The sequence below is a fragment of the Myotis lucifugus genome, unplaced genomic scaffold (genome assembly GCF_000147115.1).
Source record: "Myotis lucifugus unplaced genomic scaffold, Myoluc2.0 scaffold_280, whole genome shotgun sequence".
Classification (NCBI taxonomy): domain Eukaryota; kingdom Metazoa; phylum Chordata; class Mammalia; order Chiroptera; family Vespertilionidae; genus Myotis; species Myotis lucifugus.
Genome location: NW_005871328.1, coordinates 907,807 through 922,272, shown reverse-complemented (window position 1 = coordinate 922,272; position 14,466 = coordinate 907,807). Strand labels below are relative to the sequence as shown.

At 48.6% G+C, this 14,466-nt stretch overlaps 1 protein-coding gene across 7 annotated transcripts in view; it reads right to left on the bottom strand.

Annotated features, from left to right (window-relative positions):
* Positions 1 to 14,466, bottom strand: part of AP1M1 (adaptor related protein complex 1 mu 1 subunit) — a 29,395-nt gene extending 14,929 nt beyond the window's left edge. For 2 of the 7 annotated variants that reach the window (XR_002831861.1, XM_023763288.1), the window contains exons 1-5: positions 14,307 to 14,457; positions 6,427 to 6,583; positions 5,757 to 5,824; positions 3,819 to 4,039; positions 3,015 to 3,162 (exon numbers count right to left, since the gene is read on the bottom strand). Coding sequence is in view for 6 of the 7 variants with exons in the window: in XM_023763288.1 (XP_023619056.1) it covers positions 3,015 to 3,162; positions 3,819 to 4,039; positions 5,757 to 5,824; positions 6,427 to 6,583; positions 14,307 to 14,348 (636 nt within the window). In the remaining variant the exon portion in view is untranslated. Of the gene's footprint in view, positions 1 to 3,014; positions 3,268 to 3,818; positions 4,040 to 4,157; positions 4,435 to 5,756; positions 5,825 to 6,426; positions 6,584 to 14,306 lie in introns of those variants that run through there. The other 5 variants (XM_023763289.1, XM_023763291.1, XM_006099653.3 and 2 more) reach the window with 5 other exon arrangements.

Genomic DNA, 14,466 nt, shown 5'->3' with positions numbered 1-14,466 from the left:
GTTTCTACCTTAAGAAACTGGAAAAGGAAGAGCAAAATCAACCCAAATCATGGAGAAAGCAATACTACAGATAATAGCAGAAATCAATGAAATTGAAAACAAAAATAATAAAGGAAAAAATCAATGTTGATTCTTTGTAAACATTAGTAAAATATATGAAACTTTCACAAGACTGACAAAGAAAAAAGATAACATAAATTACCAATATCAGGAATAAAAGAAGGGATAGCAGTAGAGACCCTGCAGACTTAAAAAGATAATAAGGGAATACTACTATAAACAACACTATGCATATAAACTCAATGACTTAGATGAAATGGACCAACTTAAAAGAATTGAAATTTGTAATTAAAAATATGCTAAAAGAAGAAATCTGCAGGCTCAGATAGTTTCAATGATGAATTCTACCAAATAAAAGCAAAACTATACAATTTATAATAGCTTCAAAACACTGAAATACCTAAATAACAAAACATGTACATGGTAAAAACTACAAAATGCTGATGAAAGAAATCAAAGATGTCCTAAATACACAAGAGTGGCAGTAGGCAAAAGTAGGTTTACAGTTGTAAGTATAGCAAATAATACAGTAATTAATAATACAAGAATAAACTCTGTGTTTCGCAGACTCACAACTGTAAGCCTACTTTTGCCCCACCTTGTATACAGAGAAACAGTACTATTTCATGGATTGTGAGACTTAATATGCTAAATATACCAATCCTTGCCTGGCCGGTGTGGCTCAGTGGTTGAACATCAACCCATGAACCAGTTCAATTCTGGTGAGGGGCACATGCCTGAGTTGTGGGCTCAAACTCCAGTAGGGGGCGTGCAAGAGGCAGCTAACTCTCTCATCAATGTTTCCATCTCTCTATCCCTCTCCCTTCCTCTCTAAAAATATCAAAAACATATCAAAAAAATATCAAAAAAATATCAAAAAAGGTATCAGCCCTAGCCGGTTTGGCTCAGTAGATAGAGCGTCAGCCGGCAGACTGTAGGGTCCTGGGTTGCATGCTCGATCCCCAGTATGGGGCATGCAGGAGGCAGCCAATCAATGATTCTCTCTCATCATTGATGTTTTTATCTCTCCCTTTCACTTCCTCTCTGAAATCAATATATATATATATATATTTTTAAAAGATATCAATTCTTTCCCAAACTAAATAGTTATTTAACACCATACCAATCAAAATCCCAGAATTTTTTGTAGGTACAGACAAGTTGATCCTAGAATTCTATACAAAGGAACTGAATAGTTAAGACAATTTTTTAAAAAAACAGGGATGTTGGGAGAATCACATTATCTAATTTTCAAACTTACTATAAAGTTACAGTTATCAAGACAGTGTGGTATTGGCAAAGGAACAGATATATACAGACCAATGGAACAGAATAGATAGTCCAGAAATAGTCTTGCATTAATATGACCAATTGCTTTTTGACAAAAATGCAAAAGTAATTCAATAGAGAAAGGATAGTCTTTTCAAAAATTATTAGAACTACAAAAAATTATGCTATATGAAAAAACAATCAATATAAACCTCATAACTTATGTGAAATTTAACTCAAAATTGATCACAGATTTAAATGTAAAACTATAAAGAAGAAAATTTAGAATCAATTTTTAAAACTCAATAATTGAACTTTCTAAAAATTAAAAACTTTTGCTCTGTGAAAGATACTGCCAAGAGAATGAAAAGACAAGTGACAGATTGGGAGAAAATATTTGTAAATCACATACTGACAAAAGAATTATATCCAGAATATATAAAGAACTGTCAAAACTCAATAATCAGAAAACAACCCAGTTTCAAAGTGCTCAAAAGACAAGAAGAGACACTTCTCCAAAGAGGCTATACGGATGACAAAGAAGCAATAAAAAGATGTTCAACATCATTAGCCATTCGGGAAATGCAAATTAAAGCCATGATGAGATACCACTACATACATAGTAGGACGACAAAAACAAAATACTAATCAAGGATGTGAAGCAACTAGAACTCTCTTGTGCTACTGGTAGGGATGCAAAATGCTGTGGCTACTTCTGGAAAACAGTTTGGCAGTCTCTTATAAAATTAAACATGCACTTACCATATGACCCAGCAACCCCACTCCTTGGTATTTGCCCTAGAGAAATGAAAACTGCCCACATCTAAACCTGTACACGAAATGTTTATAGCAACGCTTTTCACAAATGCCAAACACTGGGAACAGCACAATGTCCTTCAGTGGGTGAATGGATAAACATACTGTGGTTCAGAATATAAAATAAATAAATTTAAGAAGAAACAAACTTTTGATAAACACAGCAACATGGATGACTCTCAAGGCAATATGGTGAGTGAAAGAAGGCAGACTCAATAGGTCACGTACTGTAGGATTCCATTCATAGGACAATCTCAGAAAGACAAAACTACAGGGATGGAGACCAGATCAGTGGTTGCCAGGGGTTGGAGACAGGGAGGAGGGTGCAACTACCAAGGGGCAGCAAGGGGGAGGTTTTGGAGGTGATGGAACTGTTTGGTATCCTGATCATGAGAGTGCGTACACAAACATGTACACATTCTAAAATTCATAGGTCAATTTTACCTAATGGTATTTAAAAAATAAAGTTAAAGAAAAAAACAAAGATTACAAAACAGTAAGACAAAAACAACACCCCTCCCACCAAAATAAAACAAGTTGCAGAAAAACCACACCTTATGCTGTTTTATAGAAAAACAACATATGTTTATATAGTGAGGCGGGCTTTCTGATTATGGAGCCCTTCACTTTCTAATTTTATATATTCTTCTTTTTAAAAACAATGTCAATGTCTTGATTCTAAGTAAAAACAAAAGCTCATGAAGATAAAACAAGCTCACATTGCAATGAGTAGCCCCAACTGAATCCTGCTGATCTATCACACAGAACCTAAATATTTCTCAGGGTTTCACTAATTTTAAAAGTCTAGTTGCTTTCACAACAATCATGGAGGAGACAACATTTTAAAATAATAAAGAAAAGCAGCCTACCAAGAGGTTGACAGATTCGATGACGTCCAAGAACACCTCGTTCTTCCGGTACTTGATGCCCTCAGACCGCCAGGACACTGCGTTGGTGACAGTGGCTGGGGGCCGCGGGGCCCCCGTTTCCAGCTTGTGGCCTTCCTGAGTGATGTACCTGGAGACCATGCTCAGAGTTAAGGCAGGAAAGCACCGACATTCTTGAAAACAGCCCCTCACCGTAACAGGCTCCAGAAAAGGCAGGCTCTGGTTTCATCTGTGGCTGTTTAATTCAACAATATCATAAATTTCAAAAAGCCCAAAAAACTCATTACAATGAGCATTGAACGTTCATCTGGGGGGTCCAAGGAGACAGCGGTAGTGAGGAAAAGCACTACTGGTCTGCAGAGGGGGATTAAGCCCCTGGTAAAGTAACCTGGTGACCCCATTCCCACTTGGAGAGCAATAGGTACGGGACATGGGCAAGTGACATTGCTCCCTGGTACAATGGGAGACAGTGCCTCTGGTTGTGAATCGAGTGGATGCTAAGTGCTCACACAGGGCACAGTTCACAAGAGGCGCTTAATCCACAGTGGCCATTATTTGAAGGGCAGGATTCCAGAAAAGAAGATATTTTATCACAGCCTCCTCTGTGACAGAAAAAAACAAAGGCAGGTGACTGACACTCTAACAACCAAGCATTTAGTGCACCTTTGTGGGTGGAAAATAAAGACCTAGTAACAGGAAAATGCTCATACTGTGCAGGGTTGCTGCATGGGAAAGAATCCCAAATTGCCACTGCTGTGACCCGCCAGACCCCCTCTGCCTACTCACTCCTGTAGGATCTTGCTGTCTGTGGTCTGGGGGTAGCCAAAGTCCATGAGCTCATCCAGCAGCTCGTAGATGATGACAAAGTTGTCGCGGATGCTCTCCTCCTCCAGCTCCTTGAAGTACTCTGAAAACACCTGTGATGTTGGCAGTGGGGGCAGGCCGATGGGTGAGGGAAGGATGAGGAAGGGAGAAAGGCCTGCACAAATCCATTTGCCTTTCACGCCCTGAGGCCCAGAGACAACAACCCTTTTGTCCACAAGTGCACCTGCCCATTTTCTAGGCTTGGCAACATACTACAGACTAGACCTTTGACTCAGGGAATGTGGGCAGCAATGTGGCTACCTGAGAGGCAGGAACCACGCTAGGGGATGCAGGTGTCCTCTGAAGCCTGGTCAGAAGCCCCATATCCACATCCCTGCGGCCCCTTCCCAGCTTCCCTTTAGTCCTCACTGTAACTGTCATCCTTGGCCTCTGAGTCAGAGGCGACTCAAGTGAGAGGCAAGAGCCACTGGGGACAGAACAAGCGATGCTTCTGGACTCTTCCGGCATCCCTGAGTTCCCAGTCTGTATAGGTGTGCAGGCAGATATATTGTCCCCGTTTCAGCAGGAAGTTGTAAGGCTCAAGGAAGGAATGTTTCATTAGCACTGACACCAAAGCAGAGAGAACTGCTAGACCCTCCATGGAGGAGAACTTCCTCCTTCCCGCTTCCCCACACCCAGGCCTTGCTTGCGACAGCACCACAGCCCCGTAATGAAGGCCCACTCCTTCCTCTCCCCTCCCATACCGCGTGCCCTCAATGTCAGACCGGCCCCTGAAGGTTTAGCACAAGTGGCTCCTGAACTAGCTGCACATGGTACCACTGGAGCTATACACGCTTTCCTGGGCCCACCCCAGGTCTCCTGGGTCCCATTCTCCACCCCAAACCCCCAGCTTCAGCCAGGCCCCTCCACTTCTCTTCTACAAGCTGCAGCGACCTCACCGGCCTCCCTGCTGCCCTCACATTCTTCCTCTACTCAGCAGCCAGAGATCCATCATCTTAACTTAGATCAGCCTGAGCAGTCTTCGCTTAAAGCCCTCCCACCATCTCCCATCACACTTGGAATGAAATCTAAACTCACCAGGCCTGTATGCCTCTCCACACCCCCACTGTGATCCAGCCCTAACAACTTTGCTGACCTCAGCCCCAGACTTTGTCCCTCACTCCCTATGTCCTGGGCACACTGGCCTGCCTGATGCTCCCTGACCGCACCATGTCCACTCCTGCCCCAGGGCATTTGCATGTGCCACTCTCTGCCTCCCTATCTCGCTGTCAGCCTGGGCCTGGTGTGTCAGCTCTCTCCATGGCGGGCCTCAGTGGGCCTTTACCGTGAGAGCCCCCTAGGACAGTGGTCGACAAACTCATTAGTCAACAGAGCCAAATATCAACAGTACAACGATTGAAATTTCTTTTGAGAGCCAAATTTTTTAAACTGAAACTATATAGGTAGGTACATTGTTACTTTAGGGTACTCCTAAGGCTTAGGAAGAGCCACACTCAAGGGGTCAAAGAGCTGCAGGTGGCTCTCGAGCCGCCGTTTGCCGACCACGGCCCTAGGAGATTCTGAGCAGAGCTTGGCTCTGCCCTTCTCCCAATTACCTCACCTCTCCAACTCCTAACTCTCAGCTGGCTAGCCTCTACCCTTCCACAGCCAGCTGGGGGGCATACTTGTTCCTCCCAGGGCCAGGGGGCACCCCTGCCCTGAGCCCCACCTTCTCCTGTTCACTTTCCTCACGGGGCGGGGGGGGGGGGGGTGGAATAAGGGACAGGGGACAACTAATGCGATGAATCCCATACATGGAGCAGCTGGAGCTCTCCTATAGCTCTTGAATGGCTGGTATGGGGAGGCACACAACAGATCAGGTGACCCACAGCCCTCTGGGGCCCCTGGGGCGCGACTCACCTGCACCACCTTATAGAGGAAAGAGAATACCAGTGACACGCACGCATTCTTCTTGGAAGTGGCGACCACTGCATGGCAGCTGTAGTTAAGGAGCATTCACAAGCCTAAGCTGTCACCTCGCAGATCCTGGGGCCTGGAGCCTCCCCCAACCCTATCCTAGCCGTTCACTTCTCATCACATTTAAGGTGATGTCCTGTGAGACCCCGACGTATGCACCCTGCTGACTCCTCGGGTCTCACTCCCACTACACATCCCTTCCCCATGGTCCAGCCACCCATGCCATAGCTTCTGGAATTAGCCCCGCTTTCCCTTGCAGAGCCTTCACTCAGGCCTAGCACTCCTTGGGCCTGGCCACTCCTCTGGCTGGCAGATGCCTTGCCTGCCTGCAGGTCTCCTCCAGAATGTCGCCTCCTCAGGGAAGTCTTCCTGGATCCCCAGATCAGGTGCGGTCCCATCACACCCCCTCTTCTTCTAACACCCATCACCCTTGTCATTGGGTGCTCTCTGCCCATCTCCTCAGGCAGCAGGGAGCTGCAGGAAGGCTGTGCCTGGGCACTCTGGGCCGGGCCAGGGCAGGTGCTGGCAGCTCTCAGTTGTATGCGTGAGCACACATGTGCACACTTCCATGCCCACAAAGGAGTCCCCCAGGAGCTCTCCTGCAAAGGGATACAATACAGGTTGTTGTGCTTGATCCACATGAAGCGGACACCCCCATGGGCCAGGATGGGCGACAGCATCCCCTCCTCCTCCTTCTCCATCAGGATGGGCATGAAGTGCTCCACTTCCGACATGTCCACATCACCGCGATAGTTCCGGCAGATGAGCACCTGGGCAGGGACAGAGGGAGGGAAGACACTCAATTCAAATGCCAGCTTCCCTCCCCCAGGGGGCCCCAATCAAACCCCTATCCATCGAAGAGTATAGACTGGAGGCCATCTGATTGCCACACCCTAGGGAATTCCTCAAGGAGAGTGTTTCCCAAGTGAACTACAGGGACCAGCAGGGTTTTTGCAGGGAAGGGTGGGAGGCGATGTGGGGCAAGGGCCCAGGACTGAATTGCTTGGGAGACACCAGGTTCAACAACGTTCCGCAGACCTTCTCAGAGCCTTTCCTGTGCTAATTCACCCCGCTCTTCTGCCTGGGTCAGGGTACCTGTTTGGGGGACACTGCTGAGTGCTCACACCTGCTGGAACCCAACCACCCTTCCCACCCCACCCCGTAGCCTGAAGAGGAGAAGCCCTTCTGGCATCTCTCTTTCATAGCCTGTGGTTTTGGTTATGTCCTCATCCACTACCGATGGGAACAAAGAGTAGGACAACCATTTCAGTAAAGCTTGGCAGGTTCTCACAAAGCTAAACCAGCTTGTGACCCAGCTATTCCTCTCTTAGGTTTTTACACAAGAGAAATTAAACCATACTGTCCATGTGAAGATTCAGAAGCAAATGTTCACGCAACTTTACTTTAAATGGACCCAGGCTGGAGATAACGTTAATGTCCTTCAACATGTGAATAGAGACACAAACCATATCCATCCACACCATGGGACACTCCTCAGCCATGAAAAGGAGTGACAATGACACATGCAACAGCATGAAGGAATCTCAGGATGACTGGGCCGTGTGAAAGAGACCAGCAAATGGAAAATATTTATATGAACAGGAAAACCAATAGGTAAACACCTATACTCATTGCCTCCCACAACCACATCAAAATTACAACTAAATACAGAAAACCATCATTCAGAACTGCCTGAAATCTGGGTAAATGGAAATCCTACAACCAAAGAAGTACAGAAGAAAGCACACTGAGACTGGTAGGAGGGGCGGAGGTGCGAAACATGCTAGTCCTACACCCACATGTGGCGTGTTTTTAATCGGGAGGGATATCTTCAAGGCCTCCTGTGAGAAGCAGGGGGCCCCAGCTGCACACCAGAGTCCCAGCCCAGGGTTCCACAGCTGGGAAGAGAAGGCCCTGTAACTTTGGGATGTAAAAACCGCAAGGATTGTGGCTGAATGACACAGAGGCCTATACATGAATTTACATGGTCTCGCTTCCTCTGAGCTCCAGCGCAGGACATCTTTGGGGGGATTCCAGGGACACACGGGGAGGAACTGGACTGTCTGGCATTGGGGCAGGAACTCGGGGGTGGCTTTCTCCCAGACAGGAGTGCTCACAGGGGTCATTGTTCCTGTGCTGGGACCTCCACCGGTAAGAGCTGACTGGCAGCCATATCTGAGTTTCCATCAGCATAGCCCACTCTGTTCGTTCTGCCCTGGTAATTCCCTGAGACCCCGCCCCATCCAATCTGCAGCCTGAACCCAAGCTATTTGCAGCTACTTTCCCACATGAATGGCCTGTCCTGGCTCAGGCTTCAGACTTTCCTAAAGTATCTTAAACTAGCAGTAACTGGAGTCAGTGCGCGCCCAACCTATCAATAAAAGGCCCAAGACCTGGCACTAGCACCAGCCTGCCTTGCTTCACAGCTGGGCCTTCCCTGGGCACTTCCTAGCCCAATACAAGTAGAAGCCATCTGCAGATCTCTCTGTAGATCCTGCCGGGCGGCCCCAGAGCCAGAGCTTCAGGCCATACCAGATTACAACTCTATACATCCCACAAATGACACACTCAAGGGGGCACCAAAGTCCTCCATAGGGGTATCTCCTGCACAGCAGCTCTTCCACTGTAGACACAGCTGGTCCGCACAGCCGATTAGCCTGGAGGTCATTTCCTCCTAGTGACTCCAACAGCAGTCAAGGCTCAACTACAATGAGACTGTACACACAGCCCACACAGGGGCGCACACCTAGGGTGCCCAGCTCAGGTGTCTGGGGAGACTGAGTCACTGGGCCCTACTGGACATCTAAGACACAAGGCCACTTACCAATACCAGGAGACACAACAGCTCTACCCAGTACATAAAAACACACACAGGGAAGCAGAGACAAAGAAACTATTACAAATGAAAGAAACGGAAGCACGCAAATTACTGGATACAGAGTTCAAAACAATGGTTCTAAGGTTACTTAAGGATCTTAATGAGAGCTTCAAGGGACTTAATGAGAGCTTAAAGGAAATTAATGAGACCGTCAAGGGGCTTAGTGAGATTTTCAAGGATCTTAGTGAGAATGTCAAAGACATGAAAAAGGACCAGTCAGAAATTAAGCATACACTAACTAAAATAAAGAAGAATTTATAGGAATTCAACAGTAGAGAATTCTGAAAATCAAATCAATGATTTGGAGTATGAGGAAGCAAAAAACATCCAACCAGAAGAGCAAAAAGAAAAAAGAATCCAAAAATATGAAGATAGTGTAAGAAGCTTCTGGGACAACTTTCAAAAGTACCAACATTCGCATTATGGGGGTGCCAGAAGGAGAAGGGAAAGAGCAAGATATTAAAAACCTATTTGAAAAAATAATGACAGAAAACTTCCCCTACCTGGGGAAAGAAATGGACTTACAAGTCCAGGAAGCACAGAGTCCCAAACAGGTCCAAACCAAGACACCTCATAATTAAAATGCCAAGGGTTAAAGACAAAGAGAAAATCTTAAGAGCAGCAAGAGAAAACCAGTTAGTTACCTACAAGGGAGCGCCAATATGACTGTCAGCTGTTTTCTCAACAGAATCTTTGCAGGCCAGAAGGGAGTGGCAAGAAATATTCAAAGTGATGAATAGCAAGGACCTACAACCAAGATTACTCTACCCAGCAAAGCTATCATTTAGAATTGAAGGTCAGATAAAGAGCTTCCCAGACAAGAAAAAGCTAAAGGAGTTCATCACCACCAAACCAGTATTACGTGAAATGCTGAAGGGTATTCTTTAAGAAGAGAAAGAGAAGAAGAAGAGAAAGGAGGAAGAGGAGGAGGAGGAGATATAGGTAAAAAAGATGAACAATGAAAAATAAAACGGCAATAAATACATATCTATCAACAATTGAATCTAAAAATCAAAATAAAAGAAGAAATCTAATGAATAAAATAAACTAATGAATAAAATAGAGGCATGGAAACATGGAACAGACTGATGAATCTCAGAGGGAAGGAGGGTGGGAAGAGATTAAACAAAGATATTATATGCATATATGTATTACTTATGGACACAGACAATAGGGTAATGAAGGCCTGGGGTGGGAACCAGGTGGAGGGGGGCCCCCAGGGGACATCTATAATACTCTCAATAATAAAGATAAAAAAAAAAGTTTATGTCCAAAAAAACAAAAAAGAGGAAACCCAGCAAATGGATGGCATTTCCTGCACTATTGCCACTCTTATAAAATCCTGGGAAATAGGGCTGGGACAAAAGGGGTAAGAGGAATCTTTGGGGGTGACAGAATGTGTGTTTATGGCCTTCCTGGGTATATACAATGCCTGACTCTTCAACTTTTGGGCTTTAAATAAGCCAGTTTGTTACATGTAAGTTACACCTCCCTGAAAGAGTAAAAAGGAGGTTTGAGGCTTTGCCAGCCTGAGCAAGGCTCTATTTGGAGATGCCACCTAGAGCCGCTGCCGCTCTTGTGGGCTCATGAGGACAGCCAACTGCAAAACTCAGAAATTCGCTGAGATCATCACGGAGCTGACCAACTTGGGAACGGCCTGCCTCAGAACCTGTAGCTGCATAAAATACATCATTGTCTTTATCGTTTCAAGCCAGAGAGGTGAGGGAGAAAGACCCTTCCTTTCCTAGTTTCTCTTTCCTGGCCTGTGGGCAAGGGACCCTGTGCCCTCAGGCCTCTTAGGGACCCAGCAACCAGTGGGTGAGACCAGCTAAGGGACTCCAGGGTACTCCCTCAGATACTCCTTGCCAAGAGTATATACTGCCTCATATATTGCCCCAGCCGTGAGGGAGAACTGTTATTTTTAGAGATCGATGTGCCATGACCTTATTTGGATTAGATGCAGTCTATGCAGGAGAGGTGGGGCTACCTGCCTGAGGTCACAGGACAAGCAAAGCTGAGTCAGGATTCTAGCCCCATTTCTCACTCCCTGCAGGGCCACTTCTGCTTGCTAAGCACATTGTTTGCTGAGCTTCCCAAGGCCACTTTCCTCCCCAGACATCCAAACTTTGGGATCTAGCATGGAGCCCTGGGCCCCCAGAGTGCTCAGAGAGAGGAGGGGGCAATTTATTTGCTCACTCTCACCAGAGATGAACAGAGGTCTGCTCATTCAACTCAACAAGCACATACCATGTGTCCCTCTATGGTGACACTGTGCTGGGCTAGGGACACACACATGACCAAGACGAACAGTCCCTATACTGGGATACTTGCTTGGGGAAACTGAGGGCAATCCTGAGGATCTGACCTTCAAACTGAGGTCTGAGGGGACAGGCAGGATACAAGCAGAGGGACCAGTGTGGCGGAGGCCATAGGTGTAGGGGACACAGCCCATGGGGGTCCTGGGAGCACTGGTTAGGTGAAGTAAGGATAACCTCTAAGCTGGGTCCCAGATAAGAGGACAAAAGGAGGAGGCGGACAACATTGAGGTGACAATCTCCTACCCCTGATGTTGCTCTTAACCCATAATTCCTTCCCCACAGAGAGCGAGAAGGGTCTTCTTTTTTTTTTTGGGGGGGGGGGGGGGATTTTTATGAGTTTATTTGAGCCAAACTGATGACATGCCTGAAGCAAGATCTCAAATGCTCCACGGGCCTTCTTAAACAGAAGTCAGATGAGGTCTCTCCCCTGCTGAAACTTCGATATTCCCTAGCCACCCCTCACACAGAATTAGTTGCAAGTCTGTCTCCATGACCATCTGGCTCTTTACAGCCTCTCCAACCCCTCTACGGCCACACTCCCCTGGCTCACCCCACTCTAGCCATCCTGGCCCCCTTGCTGGTCTCTGAGCAATCCACATCTGCTCCTGCCTCAGGGCCTTTGCACATGCAGTTCCCTCTGCCCAGAATGCCCTGGCCTGGCTCTTCTCATTTCTCAAGCCTCGGCCCAGATGGCACCTTTTCCAAGAAATCTATCCTGTTTGCTCTGGTTGAAAAATCCCATCCCATCCCTCTTTACCCCCAACCTGAGTTTACCTTCTCTGCCCACATCACAGCTGCATTTATTTGTATCCTCATTTATTGCCTGTCGCTTCTACCAAAGTCCAACACTCCCAGAGAACAGCGACCACTTCCAACTCGTTCACGGCTGTGTCCCTCCATCCAGAGCAGAGCCTGGCCCATGTAGCTGCTCAGTCCATGTCTGTGCAGTGAATGTGGGGGTGAGAAAAAGGAGGCCAGGATAATGCCCAGGTCTCTAATGTGGACAGTCCCATGGATGGCAGTGCCACTCACTGAGATGGAGAGAGAGCAGGTCATTTTGGGAAATGCCGAGTTCGCACTTGCTGTGGGACCTCCATGGTGTCCCGCAGGCCAGTGGGTCTCCAGATAAGTGCTCTGGAGAACAGTACAAATTTGAGAGTCATTGGCACATTGACATGAATCAAAGCCAGCCCAAGAGGACAGTCAGAGAGGCACATCTAGGCTCAAGCCTGAGGGCCGAATCCAAGGGGAGGGCAGGAGAGGAGGGGCCGGCAGCCAGTGAGAGAAACAGGAGGAAAACAGAGAGTACAGTGACCTGGAGGCCAGCGGAAGCCTGCTGAGGAGTGAGTGGCAGTGGTGTCAAGCTGCAGAGGAGCAAGAAAGATAAGGGCAGAGAAGTGTTGCGGAGGCTGTCTATTAGCTAAGTATGGCCATGCTGGTTTCCTTCGTGATCAGAGGCTCTGGCTGGCAGGCAGATGTGTGGTTGTGAACTTCCTGATGTGCCATGACTTTATTTTGGATTGAATGCAGTCTATGCAGGAGGCAAACTTTCATAACATGCAGTCTGTGGTAAGTGGAATAATAAATGACAGGATGGCTGCTAAGGATGGGAGGGAAGCCCATGGCTGCCTCAAGAGCTTCCACAAAGCAGGACTGAGCCTGCCCTTATGGCTAACTGGCTCTGATCATCTGGATCCGTGTGTTTCCCCTGCCAGACCGCAGGCCCATGTTGGCTAGTATGGACTGTGGGCCCAGAGTGGTGAAGGCACTTGCCCAAGATCACATCACTGAGCAGCAGTTTTGACCTCAGCCCTAACCCCACAGTCACGGTGAGATGGGTCACGGTGAGATGGTCAGCACAGGGCCTGGTGCATGTTAGGTACTGCTGACATGTTTGCTGAAGGTACAAGTGAGCTGTGACAGGCAGCCTGGGGGACCTCTGGGGACATGGGGCCAAGGTGGAAGAAAGAACATATGCTACCAGGACTTAGAAACCCACCAACACCCATCCAGCCTTGGTGTGCCCGTGTCTTCCCTTGCCTCTAACAAGGCTGGGGAAGGAAGTCCCACACTGGGAATCACTGGCTGTCGACTCTGGGTAGCATCCAAGGCCCGCAACCCACTCAAGGAGCTCTGGGGAAGTGCTGGGGTGAGGAGCGGGGCAGGAAGCAGCAGCCACTTCAACTTCACTTCCCCCTGCTTCTGAGCTAACTCCTGCCTGCCCCACCTAGGCTGGACACCCACAGTTCTCTCACTGATCGATGTGGGGCTTAAAGTTTAATGTTGCTGGACCTGTTCTTGTTGCTCCCAGATGCAAGAGGCCAGATACTTGCTTTCTCCATCCAGCAGGATGGACTAGGGGGAAGGGGACAGACCACTTCTGAAAGGATTCGAGAGCCCCCCTTTAAGCAGCTTTTTCAAATCCAACCCCCCCCCCCCCCCCGGGAAAGGCACCTGGGTCCTAGTTATGTCCAGCTCCTCCAGGTTTCAGCCGGATTCGTCATCCCCCCCAGGAAGCCCTCCCTCACCCCAGCCCCGGCTGAGCCTCCCTATCACCTCCTCACTGCGGCACTACTGCAATTCCCATTTACTTGTGCTTTTTGAGATCAGTGTCCCTCTCCCCCAGACTGTGAGCTCCAGAAGGGCAGCACCTGATTCTGAGGTTGCTCACTCAAGGCAGCCCAGGGCTTAGCACCCTGCCCGGCACCTAGGAGGCGCTCCTCCAATCGTCCGCTGAATGAACAGACGGCTCTGGGTTCAACTCCTACACCTGCCACTTCCTGTGACCAGTGTGACCGAGGTGGGTTTGTGGAACATCTCCGTGCCTCCGTTTCTTCCTTCTGTGGAAGGGCTCCCCCACCACCCACTTCACCTCACCCTCGTAACTTCATGTCACAACGAACGTTAAAAAATTCCTACAGAGACTAGCACAGAGAAACAGCCGGATAAACAGAAGCTGCCGCACGCCCAGAGGGCGGGACTGGCCCGAGGGCACCCCGGTCACGCCACGCCTCCCCACCTCCGGCCCCGGGTCGCGCAGCTGTTGGGCTCTAGGCCCGGCTCCGAAGCCGCCGGCGGCTCACCCTCCCCGCGGCCCGCACCGAGGCCTGGGCCCCCGCCCACAGGGGAAGCAGCGTCGGGCAGATGGGTTACTTAGCAACAGGGTGAGACCTACTGGTTTCTTTGCTTAGGGCCAGGGTGGGTCCCACTGGCCGATAACCCATAACAGGGTGGGTCCCCAGGGGCGAGGAACTCGCCGGTTGCTTGGCAACAGGGAGGGTGGGGAGCCCTCCGTACCTTGCCCTTCAAGTCCAACACGTAGACGGCACTGGCGGACATGGCGGTTGCGGGAAGCCTCGGCAGTGGCCGAGGGCGGCGGCGAGGGGAAGACCTGCCGGGCGTTGAGTAGAGCCAGGCACACCCTGCGACTGTTCGACTCACTTCCGGTCCAGGGAGC